The sequence below is a fragment of the Peromyscus californicus genome, unplaced genomic scaffold (genome assembly GCF_007827085.1).
Source record: "Peromyscus californicus insignis strain IS unplaced genomic scaffold, ASM782708v3 Scaffold_4__1_contigs__length_199733344, whole genome shotgun sequence".
NCBI classification, from domain to species: domain Eukaryota; kingdom Metazoa; phylum Chordata; class Mammalia; order Rodentia; family Cricetidae; genus Peromyscus; species Peromyscus californicus.
This window is the reverse complement of record NW_026294562.1, coordinates 134,313,631-134,335,822: the sequence shown is the minus strand read 5'-3', so window position 1 is coordinate 134,335,822 and position 22,192 is coordinate 134,313,631. Positions and strand designations below refer to the sequence as shown.

Sequence of the window (22,192 nt, the reverse complement as noted above, 5' to 3'; positions counted from 1 at the left end):
CAGGCTGGCCTTGAACCCATGTAGCCGAGGCCAACTTTGACCTTCTGATCCTCTTGCATTACTATATGAGGTTTGTACAGAGCTGGGGATTGAACCCAGGGCTTCAAACATGCTAGGCAAGCACTCTATCAACTGAGCCACATTCCCAGCCCCTACTATGCATCTGTTAGTGCCAAATATGAAAGCTTCTATCCCTGTTGCTACATTTCTAGGCGGTCTTCAAAAGAGCATCTAATTCTCCAGCTATCTAAAAAGAGACACTTGAAGGCTGGCACGATCAAACACAGGTGGCACATGATAAACCCTGAAAATCATGTTCTTTACTGACTTGAAAGTGTTTGCACTGAATGCAGCTGGAAGCAGTGAGACATGTTATATGAGGTTATATATTAACTTCTTAATTCTATTTTTACAAAAACACCTCATACAAGCATCTTGCCTGGCAGTGACAGGAAAGGACACTGATCATAACGCACTCCTGCGGTGGGCCAAAGATAAACACTACCTTCTTACATTTTCACCAGAAGAATTCTTAGTCATGTTTTACCTACATTCCTTTGTTTCATCTTGAAATAAACAGATACTTGCAAATACATTTATACATCCCACTGCATACAGTGATAGAAGCAGATTCATGATACACAAGAAACTATACAGACAGGGATTACCTGGAGGTAGGAATTGTAGTTGGTTGTTAGCTAATCGAAGATGACGTAACGCTCTCAGACGACCAATTTCCGGGCACACAATCTCTAAGGCATTGTCACTAAGATCCAGACACTGGAGTTTGACAAGGGACCCAATGGCTTCCGAGAGAAAAGACAGGAAGGCAGAATGAGTGTGACGCAAGTGGGCCCAGATGAAATGCTCTAACCTCCACTCTCCCATCTTTGACAAAAGCGTGAAAACAAAGTTACGAAAGTGATAAATATTTCCACCTTGAGATAAAATGTAACTTAATAAAAGAACAAATAAAAATGTCCAAACAATAGGGGAAATGTGTGACTAAATAAATCATTCAAAGATGAACCCAGCTGTGATGGCAAACCCCAGGAGCCACTGTCCCGGGGAGGGTGAGGCAGGAGGGTAGAGTCTGCCAGGACATAGGGAGGGGCCTGTCCTCAGACGAGGTAACTAAGAGCAGGAGCTGGGGCCGGGCTCAGTTGGTAGTTGCTTGTCTTGTAAGCAAGGAAACGCGAGCCCAGTCCCCAGAACTCACATTTTAAAATGCTAGACCCCAGAGCCAGCAATGCATGGACGGGGTCCCGGGGCTCACTCACTGGCCAGCCAGGCTAGCCCACTTGGTGAGCTCCAGGCCAGTGAGAGACTTCCCCCCAAAAAGTATAAAATAAATTTAATAAAAAAATAAGAGGAAGGCATCTGAGGAACAAGTCACAAGGTTGTCCACACACACACACACACACACACACACACACAAAACAACTTTAAAAAATATATGATTTTATATGTAACTAAATTCTTAGTTTGTCCCATTCAGTACTTATTTCACTGTTTCCCGACAGCAGTTTATCTAGTAATTTACCTGGCCATTTATTGTCCTTTTAAACTTATCTATTTAGTCATAAATCTCAACAAATTAAAAAGTCCTTTAGATTAAAATTCCCTAACATACCAACCAAAATGGGTTTAAAGAGATAATTTCATCCACTCATAAAGCAAAACAAACTACATAGTTTTCAAACTAAAAATTCCAAGTGAGCTTACCTTCCGGAACCACAACTATGTTATTTGAGTGAAGGTACCTGGGACAACAGGGGAAGTAGCTGTTAGTATCCAGTATTTTGCCAGATAAGCAGTTAATACAAGCTCTGTTTGAAAACTTACCAAATATAAGGTAAGACTTCCTTTCATACCGTAACGTCAACCCAAAGCACACAGAGATAACAGCTAAGAAACAATACTTTGAGAGTAATAGCTTATGCTAAATCACAAATATTAAATCTATCTTCTGTCTCAGTCATTTTAAAATCATTAATATAAAAAACCATGAGATATTTTTCAGCCTCATTAAAAGATTACTAATTTCTCCAGTCCATTTGAATTATTCAGTTTTTCAGAATAACATCTATTGTGTAAGAAAAGTATCAATACCTAGTGAGTAGGAGGAGACACCAATTTTAGTTTCTAAAACGTAACTTAGCTAAAGACATTTCTAACTGGCTCGGCCATTAGGAGCCACTTGTTACACTTACAGGGGACCTGGGTTCAGTTCCCAGCACCCACTTGGTGGCTCATAAATGTCCATAATTCCAGTTCCAGGGATCAAACACCCTCTTCTTAACTCCACAGGTACCAGGCACACACATCAGCCCATACATACTTAAGGGAAAACATTCAAAGATGAAAAAAATAAACCCTTAAAGATATCTCTAGTTGGCATGTGTACTGTAACCCAAGAACAGGGATTAAATGTTCACTATGCATCTGTAGACACTCAGATGCCAAGGCACAGAGATTTTACTTCTCAGCAAATGGAACTTCTTTAAAAAGACCTGCAAGTCCAGGCAAGTCTGAGTCATCACACTTCCCACTGAAGTGTCTTTGGCACACTCTGGTGGAGACTCCAGGTACCATCAGAAACAAGACAGAGCCAAACACCATGACTACCAGAGATCAGACAGTAGGAAGAGAAGAAAACAGGTTTTATTACTGATTTTGAGGTAAGAAAACTAGATTTTAGAATATACTTTATTTTCAAACCAGTCAAATTTCCAAAAATATTTTAAAACATAACTTAGAAAACGTCTTTTGCACTTTAAAAATCTTTAGTGAATGTCAGTGAATAACAAAAACAGAAAGTAATTTTGTGAAGCTTTTCCTGTGCCAAATTAAACCAGTGTTGTACAGGATGCTAACCTGTGGGTTTTGAAATCAGCTAAGCCCGGACACACTCAGCTGTGAGGCTTTTTCCCCCAAGAAATACTTAAAGGCTTTTCACTAATGGTTCTTAAGGTTTGAAACCAGCTTTTCAAAAACGGTTATGAAGAGAAGCAGCCGAGTATTCTGATCAATATCACATGCTCAAATTCCCCGGCAGAACTAACAAACCCCACAACCGAGAGAGAGAGAGAGAGAGAGAGAGAGAGAGAGAGAGAGAGAGAGAGAGAGAGAAAACAAGCATACCTGACCGCCATCTGACCAACAAGCAGCATTCCCTTTTTCATGTTCTCAACACTATCCCACCACCTGATAGAGAGGGGCCTGAGCCTAGAGCCCCTGGCCTTCTTGCCAGTTGGTTGGGTGACAAAGCCGTGTCTCTTGGCAACAGTCCATGCTGTAGTATTGGCGTCTATGTTTGTCAGGCAGCAGGCCCTTGTTTGATAAGCATGTGACACAATTAAACCAAGGGCACACTCTAGAATAGACTCATTCTTTGCTTTGTGTATAGGAATTGATTACACATTTTAAACGCAATACTTTGGAAGCATCTTGATTAAGGTTCTTTGTGCCAAAAGACTGTAAATAAATGTGCAGGCACACACACTGAAGTATGCAAATGTGCATTTGTTGTACTGAAAAACCAGATGCCATCACATAAAAATAGAGGCAGAGCTGGGCTTTAAAAACTGTTTCAATAAAACACTTGCCTGGAGTTCTACCTATGAAAATGTCCAAGTCACAATATATACTAAAGTATCCACTATTGTGACTGAAATTTAAAAACACATTTTAATACACTAAATGTGTCTAGTGAAGAGGCTATATAGCACTACAGTGTTCCTAATCCTGACTGTACACTGGAACCATCAGGGTCTTCAAAAGATCATCCATCAAGCATTAAATACAACACAATCTGAATTCCACAAATAACTTTAGGATACAACCAAATGAGAATCCACCTAGTACAGGCAGCGAGCCCTCTGTGATAACTGGGTGAGAGGTATAGCAGAACACTGTACTATCTTTACTGTGTCTTTATAGTCACATGACCATGGGGACATTCCCAACACCCTCAGTCTCCTAATTTATAATCACAAAAGAGAGCATGTTGACATCTCTCTGGGGGTTAGAGGAACTGATGACATGGAGGTCATAGGGAGGTGCTTGTTAGGACATGGCGAGGTCAGAGAGGTCAGTGAACGTGACGTGCCTGGGCCTGCCTTTGTGTAGCTGTAAGGCTTTTGTGGTCACAGGTTCAGGACCTTCAATTCTATCAGTTCTTTTTAATTTCAGAGTAACTGAAATCTTCATGATTCAAAGGAACTTGTTTTCATCATGTTTTGCTGAAATGCTGCAGGAAATAAAATTCAATGCTAGTACAAATACCACTGGTGGGTATAGTCCCTTTGGCAAATGGCTTGGTCATTTTGTCTGTTTTTTTTAATTAACTGAAACAAACTTTTACTCAGTATGGTAATGTCAGTTTCCTAGTGTTGACAAACGTCCCATGGAGTTCATGATGTTAACCACAGGGCAGACTGGGTGAGGAGTATCCTGGCACACTCTGTGCTGTCTTTACAACTGCCCTGAACTATGAATGTACTCTATGGTGAACAGTTTTCTTTTTAATTGAAGGAACAGGACTTCCACTTCTAGACATGATGGAGCAATAAGGGCCAGACTGACCTGACTTTGCTGGAAACAAGCAAAAGACAGATGGGATCTATGAAACAACTATTTTCAGACAGTGACAACAGGTGACTAAGACTATGTCTCCTAAGAATAGAACTAGCAAGGCAAGTCACGTCATCACCTAACTGTCTATTTGTAGGGAAATTCATGACTATGGCATAGAAAGAGAATTCCTAGATTATGGAGCCACTATGAAGCCTCAGTCAACTAGCAGCCACGGGAAAAGAGTTCAGGAAACAATGGAACTACCCCTCGCTTGACCCCACCCAACTCCAAAAACAGCAGCCCCAAAAACTTAAAGGCCTTCTTGACTCTTTGCTAAATTATAAAATGCACATGCCTAAGAGAAACCCTGGGCAAACACAGGAGAAAAGCTATCAGCTGAACGGCCCACAGAGCTCTCTGGACTCAGGCTCACATTCAAGCACACTGCCAAACCCCGTGCTTCCCCAGGGCATTCAAAGAAGAGCCTAGACAGCCCGGGGCCTTTGCAAAGAGAGCTAACCTATCCTTAGATCTGAGATTACTCCTGTTCTAAGAAACTCATACAAGAAGCAAACAAAAATGCCAGGAAACAGCAACACTCAAAAGACAGTAAAATGTAGACTATGGAAAATTTGTAAAACGCATCATCCAATGAGAAAAATGACCCCAAACTAGTAAACAATTTAAAAAACAAACCAATTGATACAAATAAACCCACTAAACAAATGATTGGCAAACAAGGACATTTAAATAGCCATAATGATCATATCCAGGTCTGCACTGGCTGGTTTTGTGTGACACACACTAGTCAGAGAGGAAGGCGCCTCAGTTGAGGAAAGGCCTCCATGACATCCAGCTGTGAGGCATTTCCTCAATTAGTAATCAATGCAGGAAGGCCCAGCCCATGGTGGGTGGTGCCATCCCTAAGCTGCTGGTCCTGGGTTCTGTAAGAAAGCAGGCTGAGCAAGCCATGAGGAGCAAGCCAGTAAGCAGCAACCCCTCCACAGCCTCTGTATCAGCTCCTGCCTCCAGGCTTCTTCCCTGTTTGAGTTCCTGTCCTGACTTCCTTTGATGATAAAGGAAGTATAAGCTGAATAAACCCTTTCCTCCCCAACTTGCTTTTTGGTCATGGTGTTTTATTGCAGCAACAGAAACCCTAAGACAGGGTATTTAGATGAAAATTATGAACACTCTAAGAACTATAAAATATAAAGAAAAATGAAATGTCTAGAGATCAAAGACATCTATATATAAAATGAAAATACATGATATATAAAACCACTGGATGGATTTAATGCACTAACTGACCTCAAGGGCAGAGAAATACAATTGATCAAAACTGAAGCACCTGCAAAAAGACACTGAAAAAGGCCAGCCATGCTGATTATGGATGTATTAAACAGTCCAAGGAGCACGCCAGAGTCTCACAAGTAGAGGCCAAAGACAGTAGAGGCATTAAAACATGTGCTGCAACAATGTTAAAGATCATCCAAAGGTGAAGAAAATAAATACTCGAAGCTCAGTACACTCAAAGAGGAGGGAAAAGAAAACCATGAGAGTATCAAGATGAAGTCCCTACAAAGTGGTGTAAACAGCTGGGGGCTCCTGGGGCTGTGAGGGGCAGCTCTATGGCAGGCAGCGTACTCACCTAGCACACAGAGTCCTGGGTGCCATCCCCAGTACCACCGCCACAAAAAGAAATGAATTTTAAAATTTTCAAAGGAAACTCTTCAAACTTGATCAGGAGGAGAAAAATATACCTTACACACAAAGGAATAAATTTAAGAGAAACAGGTGGTCTTGATAAACTGCAGACAGAGGGTAGTGAACACCTCCACAATTCGGAAAGATAGAAAGGCTAAGAACTAAGACGCTAATCCCAGAAACACGTCACCGAAACACACAGGAGGTGACTGAGACAACAGGAACATGACTCTTAGGGAAGGAAAAAAGGAGAAAACCACTGAGTCCCAGGCTCCTCCATCTGAGAGCAAAGCACAGTACCCGGAAGCAGAAACTGAGACAATGGATTTCATCGAGGCGACAGCTTTTCCTCTGCAAAACTGTGTCCTGGGAGAAGGGCTTGTAACGAACGCGCTGGACAAGAAGACCTAGGACTACATCAGGACTATTAAATCTGAGCATAAAAACAGACAATTAAGGCTCAGATGATAAGTGGGTACATGAAAAGATGTTCAACATCTCCAGCCATTAGAGAAACACAAATGAAGCCACACTGTGATAAACAAGTCACATCAGGATGGCTGCTGGAATAAGAACCAGGACCACCACCAAACACTAGGAGAGAAGCCTCACTGGGTGTGACTGCTAATCTTCACTGTCCATTTTACCCAACTAAGAATGACCCAGGAGACTGCAGCACACCGTATGCCTAAGAGAGCATTTCCAGTGAGAATTAGCTGAGGAGAAAGATATGCTTTGAGTGAGTGGCACCATCTCATGGGTAGGGGTCTGGGAAGAAGCAGCAGGTCTACATCCCCCTGTCTCCGCCTCCTGCCTGCACATGGGAGAGCTGCCTCTACCATCCCCAGGTGAGCCAGGCTGCTGCACCTTCCCTGCTCCTCACTGAAATCCCTCAGAAATTGTGAACCAAAGTCTCTCTTTCCCCTAAGTTAGTGGTTCTCAACCTGTGGGTCACAACCCCTTTAGCAAACCTCTATCTCCAAAAATAGTTACATTACAATTCATAACAGTAGCAAAATTACAGTTATGAAGCAGCGATGAAAATAACTTTATGGTTGGGGGTCCCCACAACATGAGGAGCTATATAAAGGGTCGCAGCGTTGGGAGGCTGAGAACCGCTGTCCTGAGTTGTTCCTGTCAGGGATCTGTCACTCATGCGCGGTGACTAACAAGCTGGGCGTGTGGTACATGCCTGCTTCTCAGCACTTGGCAGGTAGAGAGGCAGGAGGGTCAGGAGTTTAGGTCATTCTTGTCTACACAGCAAGTCTGAGGCCAAGCTGGGCTTTGTGAGTTCCTGCTGGGGGGAGAGTTCTACCACACCAAGGAAATGTCAGATGACACAGTTAATATAGAAAATAATTTGGCAGTTTCTTATAAAAACAACAACAACAAAAAACCCCTAATAATTCTGAGCAAAAGTGATAAAGAACCTCTTTTCCATAAAATCAATGAGAATACTGTAAAATTTTTCAGAAGCAGCACACACAAGACTAGCCCAAAGCCTGCAGTGACAAGGGAGTACCTATGTAAGAAAACTGCTGTGGAGTATCAGACAGTGGCCTGGGAGCTCTGTTTTCATGTGTGCTAGCCCCATACCCCACTGTTAAGGGCTGCAGAATTAAGGAAAGCCAAGAGTTCACAACGAGACTAAAAAGCGGTAGCCTGGGGGAAACTGGGTGAGAAGGCTTTCCAAGCCACATTCCCAAAGAATTACTACTCATTTGGTCTCAGAGCTGCCTGAAGACTTGACGGCAAAGCTGTTCTTATTTATATATACACTAGTAAGATAGATATATAGATCTTATTAGCAAGGTTAAGTCCAAAAGTTCTAGCACAAAAAAACTCTGTCCCCAGTGCTAAACTGAAACAAATTTCAGGCAACTATTGAATTTCACAGCTTCCTGAGGCAAGAGAAAACAACTATAACAAATAATACACAAACCAGAAAACCTGAAGGAAAAGCTGGTAGGGAGTGTCCATGAGGGATCTGGCAACCCAGCAGACCACTGGCCCATGTGGGACACAGACAAGTCCAGAGCTGTGCACAGGAGCAGCTGAAAAACTAAGAAGGCCTTGGGCTCTCCTATCTGCTGAGCTGAAGCCCTACAGAGGTACAAGAACTGAAGGCTAGAGCAGAGTCACGTGGCTGACAATGGAGAGGCCAAGGTGTGTCACAACACTCACAGGAGACTCACAAAGACTGAGGATTGAAGCAGTTACAGAAGTCTGTTTAATCATGAGCTGACCACTAACAGCTCATGGTCAAATCTACACACAGTAAGTCTACAGAAGTCTGTTTAATCATGAGCTGACCACTAACAGCTCATGGTCAAATCTACACACAGTAAGTCTACAGAAGTCTGTTTAATCATGAGCTGACCACTAACAGCTCATGGTCAAATCTGCACACAGTATGTCTACAGAAACAAAAAAATCACATGACTACAGAGAATATCCCTTTTGAAAACAGCTGCAAAATTCTACTACCTAACCAAATTCAACAATATATAAAGATAATTATATTCTATGACCAAATAGAAGTCATCCCAGCATTATAATATTGGTTTGATGTATAAGAATTGATCAGTATAATGTACAATATTAGTAGAATAAAAGACAAAACAAAAAGAAAAAAAGGCCCTCTGAAGTTAAAAAGAAAAAAACTCTACAGACAGGAAGTGGAGACAGCTTCCTCAGCTGCAGAACACTTCAGAGATGCCTACAACTCACATATTTAATGGAGAAGACTGAACAAAAGATACAGTGATACCTTCATGTGCTCATCACTTCTTCTCAACTTCCTGTGTTGATTAAGCTAGGGCACCTAATTAAGAAAAATGGATGAATGAATGAATGAATGAATGAATGAAGAACCATCTACAAACTCCAACCTTGGTGGTAATCCACAGTTCTCTAGCTGAACTTAAGACCCACTCAGCAGGAGGGAAACCCGAGAGCACTGAGGAGACTGGGCTTCCTGGTGGAGGTGACAGGCGCCTGGGGTGCTCTCCTGTCACCCAGAGCACACACCCCACATGCGGGCAGAAGGAGAAGGGAACTGAGGCTGCAGTGCTGAGTGCGCTACATTTTGGTGATGGGTTGCGGGTGTTCACTGTACTGTGTTCTCATCTTTTCTGTTAGTTTGAAGAGTTTCAGAAAGAAAGAAAAAGGATGGGACAAATGACAGAGACCCGAGGTAAAGGTGGATGTAGAGGTTAGCTTTTCCTTTGTCTTCCCAATACTCAGACCAAATAACACGGAGCAAGGAACAGCAATGAAAACGTTCCTGCAATGAAATCGCACAATGAATGAGTACAGAGAAATACATGCGATCTATCTTCCATAGTGGCAAATTAAACACAAATACATGATTCATTATGTCTTAGTCACTGTTCTGCTGCTGTGAAGAGACACCATGACCAAGGCAAGTCTTATAAAGGAAAACATTTAATTGGGGATTGCTTACAGTTTCAGAAGTTTAGCCCATTATCATCATGGCAGAGGCCATGCAGTAGGCAGGCAAGGTGCTGGGGAAGTAGCTGAGAGCTATATCCTGATCAGCAGCCAGAGAGAGAAAGCCTGGGCCTGGCATGGTCTTTTGAAACCTCAAAGCCCACCCCTAGTGACATACTTCCTCCAATAAGACCAGACCTCTTAATCCTTCTAATCCTTTCAAATAGTGCCACTCCCAGGTGACTAAGTATTCAAATATATGAGCCTATGAGACCATTCTTTTTCAAACCACCACACATTAAAAAACAAAAGTGGCCAGGCGGTAGTGGGCATGCCTTTAATTCCAGCACTTGGGAGGCAGAGGCAGGTGGTTCTCAGATTTCAAGGTCAACCTGGTCTACAAAGAGTTCCAGGACAGCCAGAGAAACCCTGTCTCAAGAAAAAAAGAAAAAAAAGTGAAGCTGGGATGACGTCTTGGTGATAAAAGTGCTTGCTCTGCAAGCCTAAGGACCAGAGTTTGAATACCACAAAGAAGTCAAAAGCTACATGTGTCTGTAACCCTAGCAACTGGAGGACAAAGACAGAAAGACCCTGAGAGCTGGCTGGCCAACCAGCCAGCAGAGCCCAAAAGATACACTAGGGTTCAGTGAGAGGCCCTGTCTCAAGAGTAAGGTAGAAACTGAGAGGGAAAGACAACAACAGACTCACTCCAGTCTCTGTATGTGCGCGCGCGCGCGCACACACACACACACACACACACACACACACACACACTCACACACTCACACACGTACACAGAAAGCCCACAGCACCGCAGGAAAACAAAAACAAAACGGGGAATTTTGTAGTATTATGGAGGTGACCTTCAAAAGAACTGCCACTACTGAGACATGGAGGAAGTGGGGAGAGACTTTCACGGATGTTACTGCGTGCCATCAGAGAGCTTATCTCCAGCCTGACACAGGAACAACAGTAGAGATTCTCCCAGTTGCACAGACTTCCCAGAAGGAGCATCTTCATTGCCTGAGCTGAGCCACCTCAACACATTAAAAGGTTCTAACACACCACGGGGGATTAGTTAGCAAAGCCTCCCGTCTACCCATAGCAGCAACATGACAACCACACCCAAAAGCAACACATTTCAAATAGCTTAAAATTCCCATTCTTGTTTTTTTGTTTGATCGTTTTATTTGTTTTAAAAATTAAATAAACAGACTCACAGTTCCACAAGGTTTGGAAGCTTCTGAGCAAGGTTTTCTGGCTGAAAATTAAAAACTCAGAATTAAATTTTATCTTTGAAAAAAAGTATTAACATTTTTAATTACCTTAAACACAACAGACTATTTTCTTGGGATATAAATTTTAAGAATGTGAAAATAATAACTCAGCATTTTAGGATTTATACTTACACCAATCACAAGACACTTAGTAAATTCAAACAGTTAAAATCAGCATCCCTTAGAGCAGTGGTTCTCAACCTTCCTAATGCTGTGACCCTTTAATACAGTTCTTCATGTTGTTGTGACCCCAACCATAAAATTATTTTCATGGCTAAATCATAACCATAATTTTGCTACTGTTAGGTAGGAATCATAATGTAAATATCTGTGTTTTCCGATGGTCTTAGGTGACCCCTGTGAAAAGGTTGTAAGCTACAGGTTGAGAAACAATGCCTTAGGGAAATCAGAACCCTCTGGCTCAATGGCCACAAAAGAAAGACACTGCTCAGCAGACAGACAGAAGGAAGGCGGCCATGGATGAGAGACTCGGGGGGCTAGAGAGGCAGCTGTGGACAAGGAATGCCAAGGACTGCCAACAGCCTGCACAGGGAGAAAGGCATGCCAGACTGACTCTACAGTCTACAGTCTACAGACCCCCCCCCCCAACACACCCTAATTTTGGATGCTTGAGTCCAGAGTGTGAGTGAATGAACTTCTGTTGGTGCTGCATTGTTACAGTGGCCTCACAGAGCCCGCAAAGTCCCCTTTCTCTCCCCCAGTTCTTCTGTCAAAGAATGAGACCCAAGAAGGCTGAGAATGAACAGATATGAGAACTGTGGTCCAACACTTCTGGACCTGAGGGCAGCCTCTAGAGAGTGTGGCAGATGGAGGAAACGTGCCACGGGGGAGGGGTGCTTTTCCAAGGGGAAACTTCTACAATTTCACTCACAGGTTGAAAGAGCAGACAGTCCCACCCCGGGGTGTCCTGTAAATAACTGGGTATCAAATCACAAACATGGTTCACATTACAAGTTCATGGTTACAAGTCCATGAAGATGCACACTATGAGAACTGAAGAAGTGCACAGGATATGGCTTTTGTTTTTCATTCCACATCCCCCAAACACCAAAAGGTAAGCTAGATTTCAATGACAGAACCCAGAATAGCTTTTAGAAAACAAAAATAAAAAACGTCTGGCATGAATTCTGAAAGACAAATATAACAGACTAGCATGAGGTGGACGGGAGGGTCGCTCTGGTTCACCTTCTGAGCACAGGAAGTAACATATGCAAAGGGGAATGTTTAGAAAGTGACCTATTGTCCTGTGATGCCTTACTAGTACTCCTAAAGACATCCTGGGTTCTGTACAATCTTGTTATAGTAACAGCTGTGCTTGGGTTGGGGGTGGCCAACGATTAGGAATGTGTGTGATGGACTGAATGACATGTCCCTCCAGTTGGTGCCTCTGGGTAGGTTTAGGAGATGTGGGCTTGCTGGAGGAAGTATGTCACAGGGAGCAAAGCTCTGAGGTTTCGTGAGCCACATGCCATTCTTAGTCGGCTCTCAGACTCCTTGCAGTTCAAGATGCGAGCCCTCAGCTGCAGCTGCAGCCGCCACGCCTTTGTTCCCTCCTTAACAGACTAACACTCCGGACCAAAATCGCCTTGCTCACAGTGTTTTACCACAGCAACCGAAAGAAACTAACACAGAACATATTTGGCTTTTGCACCTAAGTTGGGCAACTCACAACCACCTGTTACTCCAGCTCCGGGGGATCTGCTGTCCTCTTCCAGACTCTTTGGACACTTACACTCACTGGTGCACATACTCCCAAACATAAATTTCAAATTTAAATAAAAATCAAGTATAAAGCTATAGACTGATTTTGTACAAAGTGGCAAGGACTGTTAAGGTCCGATGTAAAATATTACCACAGACTCATGACTAAACATTTGGTCACTGGGTAGTGGTGCTGTTTGGGGCAGATTGTGGAGCCTTAGGAAGCTTAGAAGCTTAGGGGATGAGAAAGATAGGCCACAATGATTAGAGAAGTAACTAATACATGGGCTTTTCTAAGGAATAGCTTAAAACAACAAAAACAACAAAACCAAAAACTAAACACAATCAAAACCCACTGGTTTATTTTTGATAAGAAAATAACATTACGGGTGGTGGTGGCACATTCCTTTAATTCCAGCACTCAGGAGACAGAGGCAGGCAAATCTCTGTGAGATGGAGGCCAGCCTGGTCTACAAAGTGAGTTCCAGGACAGTCAGGACTGTTACACAGAGAAACCCTGTCTTGAAAAACCAAAAACCAAACCAAAACAAAACAAAAAAATTATAGTTTCATTCAGGCATACAGACACATTCCCACTGCTTAGATACATAATAGCCACGCCCTTTTTTCCTAAGCACCATCACTGAACATGGACACTGTAAAGTGTCTGAAGAGTCTGAATACTCACTGTTGACAGAATCACTGATGTCTAAGTGGTACAAGTTTTGGATCCTCATATTTGGTACCAGTATACATGATACCAGTATACATTTAAAACTTACTTCCTCAGATGTCACAAGGGGATCTATCAAAATCCCTGGAATAGTCTTTTAGTATTGGTATCTTTCCCAGTAACAACATACATTTCCATTTATGGGTATATCTAGCAAAACTAGAGAACTGTAGGGCAGAGGGCTTATTAAAGCAAAGACTGGGGCAGGGAAAAAATGCCGTCAGAGCCTCACCTAGCTTCATCTGCTGGAGTATCAATATTGTTTCTGGTTAGCTTGCATGACCTTCAATTATTTCTGGATGTCTACTTGGCTTTATCAGAGAGCATTCCACGATAAGCTGGGGGTTTCTTTTGCTTTGCTTTTTGAGTTAGAGCTATACACAAACACTGAGACCATACTTCTGCTACTGGCAGGCATCAGTAAGAGTTATTAACAAGCTAAGCACATTGTGTGTATGTTTAAATACGGTACACTAATTTTGAGAAGACTGGAGTTCGTGAGAATACTGCCTTTTGAAAGTACAAAATAGGTAAATACATCTCTCGTGAATAAAGCTCAAACAGCCTAGGAAACCACATCTGTTGAACAGACCATGACTGACCCCTACTGATACTCTGTAGTATGACTCCCTTCTTTCTAAGTCCACATTTTCATGGAAAAGAGAAATCCCACCAACAGTTACATACACAAAGTTTCTTCATAACCAATGCAAAAGTAAACTTTAACAAGTATAGCTGGCATAAAATATTCTTTCAAACTCCCCTTAAATGTAAAGGTTTAAAATTTTGTAAGTTGGAACATGTATTTCATGTGTTTTATAAACCACAGCGGATCTGTGATGTTCTCTGGATGGGACTGTCCTTCCAGCTCCTCCCTTTCAGAAACTAAGGCAAAAGTGATCCGGTCTGGGGTTCTTGATCAGGCTCCGTTTTTGTTTGTTTTCCTGCCAATTAAAAAATTAAAAGGCAGAAAAAATCTTGAGCCAGATAGCACCAGGGAAATCTTAAACGCTGCAAACAGGAGCAGACAGAAACAGCAGTCCGAGAAAGGCATTTACTGGGGATAAGGGAACACGTGCGTACAGCTGACACACAGAGAAAAAGGCCTCTGGAAAGCCAAAAGCCAGTCTCTTCTTGAGGGCTGGGGTTTTTAAGTCTGCGGAGTTTTCCTCCCCTAATTTAGGGTTGGCCAGCTTGAAAAGAGATAGGATGGTTGGTTGGCCCACAATTGTTGTAGGACATCTCCTGGTCAGGGTTTGAGCCAGTCCATCAGCAGGGGGGCTGCTGGTGGGAGAAAAAAGCCTGCAAGGCCTTTGTTTTTAGCTATCAGGTTCTTTTCTTAAGTCGGGAGGGTAAGGAAAAAGCTGGCCATCTTGGAAGTTCGTCTCCGTTATCACTCAGTCACGGCTCCTCTCCCTGTCTGTCTGCCTGCCAAGAAGTCTGTCTAACTCCTAGTCTCTCAAAAGAACTCACCTGCTCCACAGCGACTTCAAACTGGTGACAGCTTTGTTAGGCTTCACCCCTGAGGTTTCTGTCAAGCCAGAGTAACCAAACAACCCAGACTCTGCATCCATCAGGACTAGGAAATGCCTGTGTGGCTAAGCTAGCCGGACTCAAGGTTCAGCACCTGCTTGAACCTGACACCTAATAACACATCTCACAGGAGTCACACATTTTGGCTCTTAGATCAGTTAAAAAAATTAAAATAAAAGCCAGGTGTGGTGATGCAGGCCTTTAATCCCAGCACTCAGGAGGCAGAGTCAGGTAGATCTCAGCGAGTTCCAGGCCAGCCTGGTCTACAAAGAGAGTGAGTTCCAGGACAGCCAAGGCTACACAGAGAAACCCTGTCTCAATAATAATAATAATAATAATAATAATAATAATAATAATAAGAAGAAGAAGAAGAAGAAGAAGAAGAAGAAGAAGAAGAAGGATTTTGTATTCCTATTTCACACTATACAAGAATTAACTTGTTCTCTCAATTCGAGAACCTGAGTTTAAGAGCTAAAATCATCACTTTTACAAAACATAGGAACATGATGCTAGAGATGCTCAGCAATTAAAAGCACTGGCCGCTCTTCCAGAGGACCCAGGTTCAATTCCCAGCACCCACATGGTGGCTCACAACAATTTCTAACTCCAGTCCCAGGGGATACAGGCCCTCTTCTGGCCTCCGTGGGCACTGCATACATATTGTGCACAGATATAACTGCAGGCAAAACACCCACACCCATAAAATGAAAACAAATTATTTAAAGGAAAAGGAATGAATCTCCTTCCTCTTGGATCTGGCAGTGGATTCACAGATGGTATATAAAAGCATGAGCTACAACAGTCAAAAAGAGGTAAGCTAAACTTCATCATAATTAAGACCTTTTGTACATTAAGGACATTATAAATAAAACACAATGTATGGATTGTAAGAGAAATACTTACAAAACACACAGCAGATAAGGTCTAGTGCCCAGAACATAAGAAAACTATTGAAATTCAGTAACAAAAAGGCTACTCAAAGACGGACCGAGGACAGGAGAACACATGTCAGAGGCGGACCTCACACGTCATTCAGGGCTTGGTTCCCAGGCGAGCCCTATGAGAAGGTGGTGAGTCTTCAGGGCACAGGGAATGTTAACTTGAAGGGAAATCAGTCCCTGCCTTCCTCCTCACTCTCTCATTCTTCCCACTGTTATTTTCCAGTCACAGAGGAGCAGATTTACTCCACCACACACTTGCCACCCGTTGTCACCCAGCACTCCCACTGGGTTCTCAATGACCTTTTAGAAACAGCCTTTTCTAAGTTGGTTATCCAGGAATTTGCCAGAGCAATAGAAAGCCAGCTACCACAACGTACAAACGCTGCGAATAAATGCATGGGAAGATACTTTACACCATCAGCCTCGGGGAGGTGCAAATCAGATCCACAACAAGGTACCACTTCAGAACTACTAAGGCAGGATAGCAACAACAAAATAATGGAAAATATCAAGGGCTGCGAAGGATGTAGAAAATCCAGAACTCCAGGCTGCTGTCAAGGGAGAACCAGCTTGCTCCAGAAATGAGCCCCCAACGGGTTAGACCATCCTAAGTGGTCAGCCCTAAATACATGTATACAATGTATACACAAGCAACACTCTGTGTGGGGTGTGTGTGTGTGTTGGTGGGTGGGTGTGTGTGCTGGTGGGTGGGTGTGTAAAACAACAAATACAGAAGAGGAGGTTGAGAATATCAGAAGAATGGGGAGGAGATACTGGAAGGGGAGAGGGAGGGTGAAAATGAAATAAATGATGTAAATATAACATACTTATGTTCAAATTCTCAAAGAACTTAAAAATAAACAGAGGTCGGGCATGGTGATACACCTTTAATCTCAGCACTTGAGAGGCAGAGGCAAGCAGGTCTCTGAGTTCAAGGCCACCTGGTCTATAGTTCGAGTTCCAGGACAGCCAGGGCTGTGCAGAGAAACCCTATCTTGAAAAACGTTTTTTTTAATTAAAAATAAATTAACAAACTGGTAATCATGGATGCTATTACCTGACACCATGGAGCTGCAGCCTGTGACCCAGCTTTGATGAGGAGTGAACTTTGATCAAATAAGACTGCCCTTAGCTGCAAGGCAGATGTTATGTAATTGGAAATTATGTATCTAACTGCTCATGCCAATCTACACACACACACACACACTGCTTCTGCTTCCAGCTCCCTCTGCTCTGAAGCTACCTGCTCTCTTTATAACTGCCGAGGTGTTCCCCAACTTTTTGGCTACTCTTTCTGTCCCTAACAGGTAGCCATGGCAGCTTTGGACTTCTCTGAATACCTCTGTCTATTCTCTTTTTTACCTGAGAGAGAGCCGTGAAACAGTTTCATGTTTACAACAAACCTTCTTCTCACCCATAGGGCTGTCCAGTTCAGTGGTTTCACTGTGCCCTTGCTCACATTTCTACAAACTGATTTTCTAGGACTACATTACATAGCTACTAAAATGCAGGCAGAATGCTGTGCATGGAGGCTTATGCCTGTAATCGTAGCACTTGGGAGGCTAGAGTTAAAAGAATGCACAAGTTCAAAGCCAGCCTGGACTACTTTCGAGATCTTGTTTCAAAAACAAACAGATCACTGGAAAGTTGACCGTGTGACAGACTTATCTATGTCTATCTATTCAATACAAGAAACAATTAGGATGGTTTTATACACAGCTAGAGCCCGTACAGTACAATCAGGGAGACTGCAGAGCCTGTACTACTGCAGCAGTTGAAACCCCATGTGTCCAAAAGGCTGACCAGCAACAAGAAACTCCTCATGAAGCTGGGCGGTGGGGGCGCATGCCTTCAATGCCAACACTTGGGAGGCAGAGGCAAGTAGATCTCTGAGTTTGAGGCCAGCCTGGTCTACAGAGCAAGTTCCAGGACAGCTAGGGCTACACAGAGAAACCCTATCTTAAAAACAAAACAAACAAACAAAACAACAACAACAAAAGAAACTCCTCCTGAGAGAATTTAAAAGGAGCCACACTTAGACCCTTCCTCCTATCCCTCTCACCTCACGTGATTGTGCAATGTTCTTTTTTACCACCTTAATTTACTGTTTTCCCTCAAGCTGCTTCAATATTGATACAGCTTCTACTCTAGGTAGAGCATCTAATCCAAACAGCCCTCTGATCCAATACCTTTGAGCATCAACACAAAACCACAATGGAAAGTTCCATACCTGTCCTCTCTGATAGGGTGCAGTCAAAACTCAGGAGTTCTATAAATACAGCATGCAATTAACTTCAGGTAAGTATGAAATACAAATGAATTATGTGACTAAATTTGATTCTCATCCCCAAAATTAACCGTGTATATACAAATAAATAATCCGAAGAAAAATACCTAAAATGTAAAGCTACTTCTGGTTCCAAGCGTTTTGGAAAAGGAATGTTACCCTGTGAGGGCCAGGGAGAAATAAGCCTGTAACTTCCCTAGCCATTGCCTTTTCTCACCCGAACCTAGTCAGACATTCATGTCGGTACTACATAAACAGAGTCACCACCATCATAAGTCAAAATATTTGGAATCTATATGCCAGCCATCTTTAATAACTTTTTTAAGTGTCCATTTAAAAGAAAGTAATGTAATAGCCGGATATAATAGTGCATCCTTTTTTTAACTATCACTACTTCAGGATCTTCTTCAGCTCCCACAGTCCCTCACACTCTCCATCATCCACAACCATCATCACTCCCGTCCTTTCTCAATGCCTTATTCATCTGTAAATGTGGATAATGAAAGTGCCTGCATCCAAGCATTGTTCTCAGGATTAAATAACACATGCCAATTGCTTCGAACAATGCCTGGCATTTGTTGTCAAGCAAATGCCTTGGTAAAGATTCAAAAGAAGTTAGCTGTTACTAGGTTTTAACCAACATACTAAATGCACATTTATGAAAACAACTGTTCATCACGCTCATATGTTAGCATACAATGAATATCCTTGTTCATCTGATTTTTTTTTTCTATTGGGTATTCAATTTTACTAGATAGAGTCTAAACCACCAAAAAAAAAAAAGGTAAGTCAATTTCCACTCCAATAATGAGTTACAATGTCTTCTCATAGTTTCTAAAAAGGTATTAATAATCTTTAACAGTAGGTATTAATTTCTGTGGGTGGTATGTATGTGTATACATGTTCACGTGTGGCACATGTATGGAGTCCTCCTTTGAAGCTGGTGACTAGATTAGGGTAGAAACATAGGTGGCTAGGGAAGTTACTCAGTCCTCCATTATTGCTGCCATCCTGGCCTGGGCCACTGGCCTCAGGGGTGTGTGCATCCAGGCCAGGGGATCTTCCCAGAGGCAGCAGTGCTTAGTACAGAGTGACAAGGCAGCACAAACAATCTGAAGCCCAAGGTCAGACAGATCACTGTCAACCAAGAGGGGTGCCACGGAGCCACAAGACCAGGCATTGGCAGAGAGACAGCGTGGTCCGTGTCCCTCTGAAGACCTACTCTCATCCCAGAAAACCCTACAAAAATGTGCAAATCAAGAGGTTCAAATCCTTGTGTTCACTTTAAGAACACTCAAATTGAACAGGTCTTCAAGATTATGTATATCTAAAGAGCCACCAAGTGTCTGAAAAATGTCACTTTAAAAAAACAAAGTGTGCTATTCTGGAAGTACAATGGTGGACTCCACAGGTATGTCCAGGCCAAGCACTGGGGCTGGACATAGGGCTGATGGCCCAAAAAAAGTAAGTGCTGAATTTTTGCTGTACAAGTTTAGCCACAAAGAGAGTAATGTGAAGTTTAAAGATTTAGACGGAGACTCTTCTAGTCATGTATATCCAGACATGCCACATATCCAAGACGTACTGCTGAATTTACAGAGTTCATGGTCAGATTAATACCTGTGTGATGGTTAGCCTTAGCTGTCAACTTGACTACATTTGAAAGTAATTAAAAACCAAGCAGTTGGGTGCATTCCTTGTGAGGAATTTTTCTTGGTTGGATTATTTGAGGTGGGAGACCAGATCATTTGAAGTCAGAAGACCCTCCCCAAATCTGGGCCGCATCTTCTGGTGGCGGGCCACGTAAAAGGACAGAAAAAAGCTTATGTATTCTGTCTGCTTGCCCTCGTTCTCACTGGCAAGTTCATCTACCCCGAGCCATTCCTTCAATGGTGGTAGAACTTATATTTTCAGTATTCCAACCTGGACTGAAAACTGGCAGCTCTTAGGACTTCCCCAGTACTCCAGCACCAGACTGAGAAAGCTGAGACACCCAATCTTGTGGACTAAACAATTACTGGATCCTTTGCCTTTCTGCAGGGACACAGCCATTGTTAACTACTCAGATCACAGCCTGTAAGCCAATATTATAAATTTTATATATATATATATATATACATATGTATTATATATATATACAGTCTATCAGTCCTGTTTCTTAGCGAACCCTGACTAATACAGCATGCATGAGCTCCCCTGCCAAACTGAGATGGTCCCCACTGAACAGGAATGCACTGTTCCTAAGCTAGAGTAGGAGGCTACACAGAAAAAAAGAGATATTCCAGATGGAACCAAAGAGACAAAAACTTATGACACAGGGATAAATTCAGCATGAAAGAAATGCAAATAAAAGGTTTCCTTTTTTTTTTTTTTTTAAGTGAAAAGGTCTATTCCATTAAGTTCACAGGCTTTTTCCTGGTTTACTTCTAAATATTGGCATTCCCCAAATTCGGAAAACATGACACACAACCGCCCTATAAATAAAAGCCACTGTGCTAAGTCAAATCATTTGAATTGCAAAAGTGAGCAGGTAGGGGTTGCACATGGGTCACTACTTCTCAGGAAGTGGCTCTTCGTGGTGAGGGGTGACATGTAGGAAATGTAGAAAAGAAGGACATTTAGCACAACGGAAAAAAGAATTGTACCAGGAAAACAGAAATGATTGGCAGGTTCCCAAGCTTGTTCAAAATAAGCAACGAAAGGCCAATGAATCCATAAGGCCGCACAGCAGCATTGCAGCCTCTGGTCAAATTCCACAAACTAAACCTCAGGCAGGAGCCACATTCTACCAGCAGCAAACACTGAAAACCTTGTCTTATATCTGATACAGCCAGGGAACAGGACAGTTCTGAGCTGATCGCTGGTTCCCAGCATCCTGTGGGAGCTTTACAGCCTTCCACAGGATAGTTCCTAAAGTTATTTGATACACATTAATCAAACATATTAATTGCCAAGAGAAAACAAGATACTTTTATTATCAAACCCTGCAAAAATTTCATCTTGGCTGATTAAAAAGGGGGCAGAGTATGAACTTGGAATGTATGCTATGAGGAGGCCGATTAAGGGTGGGGGTGAACAGAAAGGACTACGGAGAAAGGGGAATGGAGAGGGAGATGAATATGAGAAGACACAGTGATATGCACATGGACATGACCTAATGGGATCTATTATTTTGTACACTAACTAAAAACAATTTTCAATTAGATATGTGAATGAACCACTTTGTACATCCAAATTGTGTGACACTGGCATATTTTCCTAAGCTGAAAACTGCCAGAAATTTACAAAAGACCAACTGTTTAACTTTTATAAGCAAAGGTCAGTTTCTCGGAAAAGTCTATTCCATTGGGCTACTGCTGATAGGCAGTAATCTGCTCGTGAATATTTTTGTACACTATTTTATGCAAGTGGGGAAATTGGAGCTATGATCTTTGATACATTTCTTACGTCACTTCTTCCCAAGGGCTAGAATTCTAGGTAAGTATGATCTCATATCACACAGTAGAGATATTTCATAGAGGACTAAGAAAGTGTAAACAAGACATTTTTAAGTTTAAAAACCTAGCTAGGCATTCAACCTGACATAGGTACCAATATGTCAAACACTAAAGACATGCATAGCCATTTGTTCCTTGACAAAGCAAAGATACACCTTATAATGCATTCCACCTACTTCAGGTATTTTATAGACTAATTTGTCCAGATTACATGCCACACATATGAAACGAGTGTGGCACACTTTCCAGATACTTAAGGTTCAATTACAAAGAAACAGCACGCTAACCCAAGTCACAAATTCAAGCAAAAATTCAAATCAGGTAAAATGATAACCACAAAGGGCCATATAAAGTAAATTCATTTAAAGTGGGGACCACATTTTATAACAAGTAGTGAGAACTGAATTCTGGTTAGAACATTCTCTTCCCAAATTTAAATAGTTTCTTTATCTTACATATAACAGGTT

General features: G+C 42.3%; 1 protein-coding gene across 4 annotated transcripts in view; it reads right to left on the bottom strand.

Moving 5' to 3' along the window:
• Positions 1–22,192, bottom strand: part of Lrrc28 (leucine rich repeat containing 28) — a 127,237-nt gene that overhangs the window by 100,184 nt on the left and 4,861 nt on the right. For 3 of the 4 annotated variants that reach the window (XM_052761394.1, XM_052761397.1, XM_052761395.1), the window contains exons 3-5: positions 10,956–10,996; positions 1,726–1,763; positions 669–806 (exon numbers count right to left, since the gene is read on the bottom strand). In XM_052761394.1, coding sequence (XP_052617354.1) covers positions 669–806; positions 1,726–1,763; positions 10,956–10,996 — 217 coding nt within the window. The remainder of the gene's footprint in view (positions 1–668; positions 807–1,725; positions 1,764–10,955; positions 10,997–22,192) is intronic. The other variant, XM_052761396.1, reaches the window with a different exon arrangement.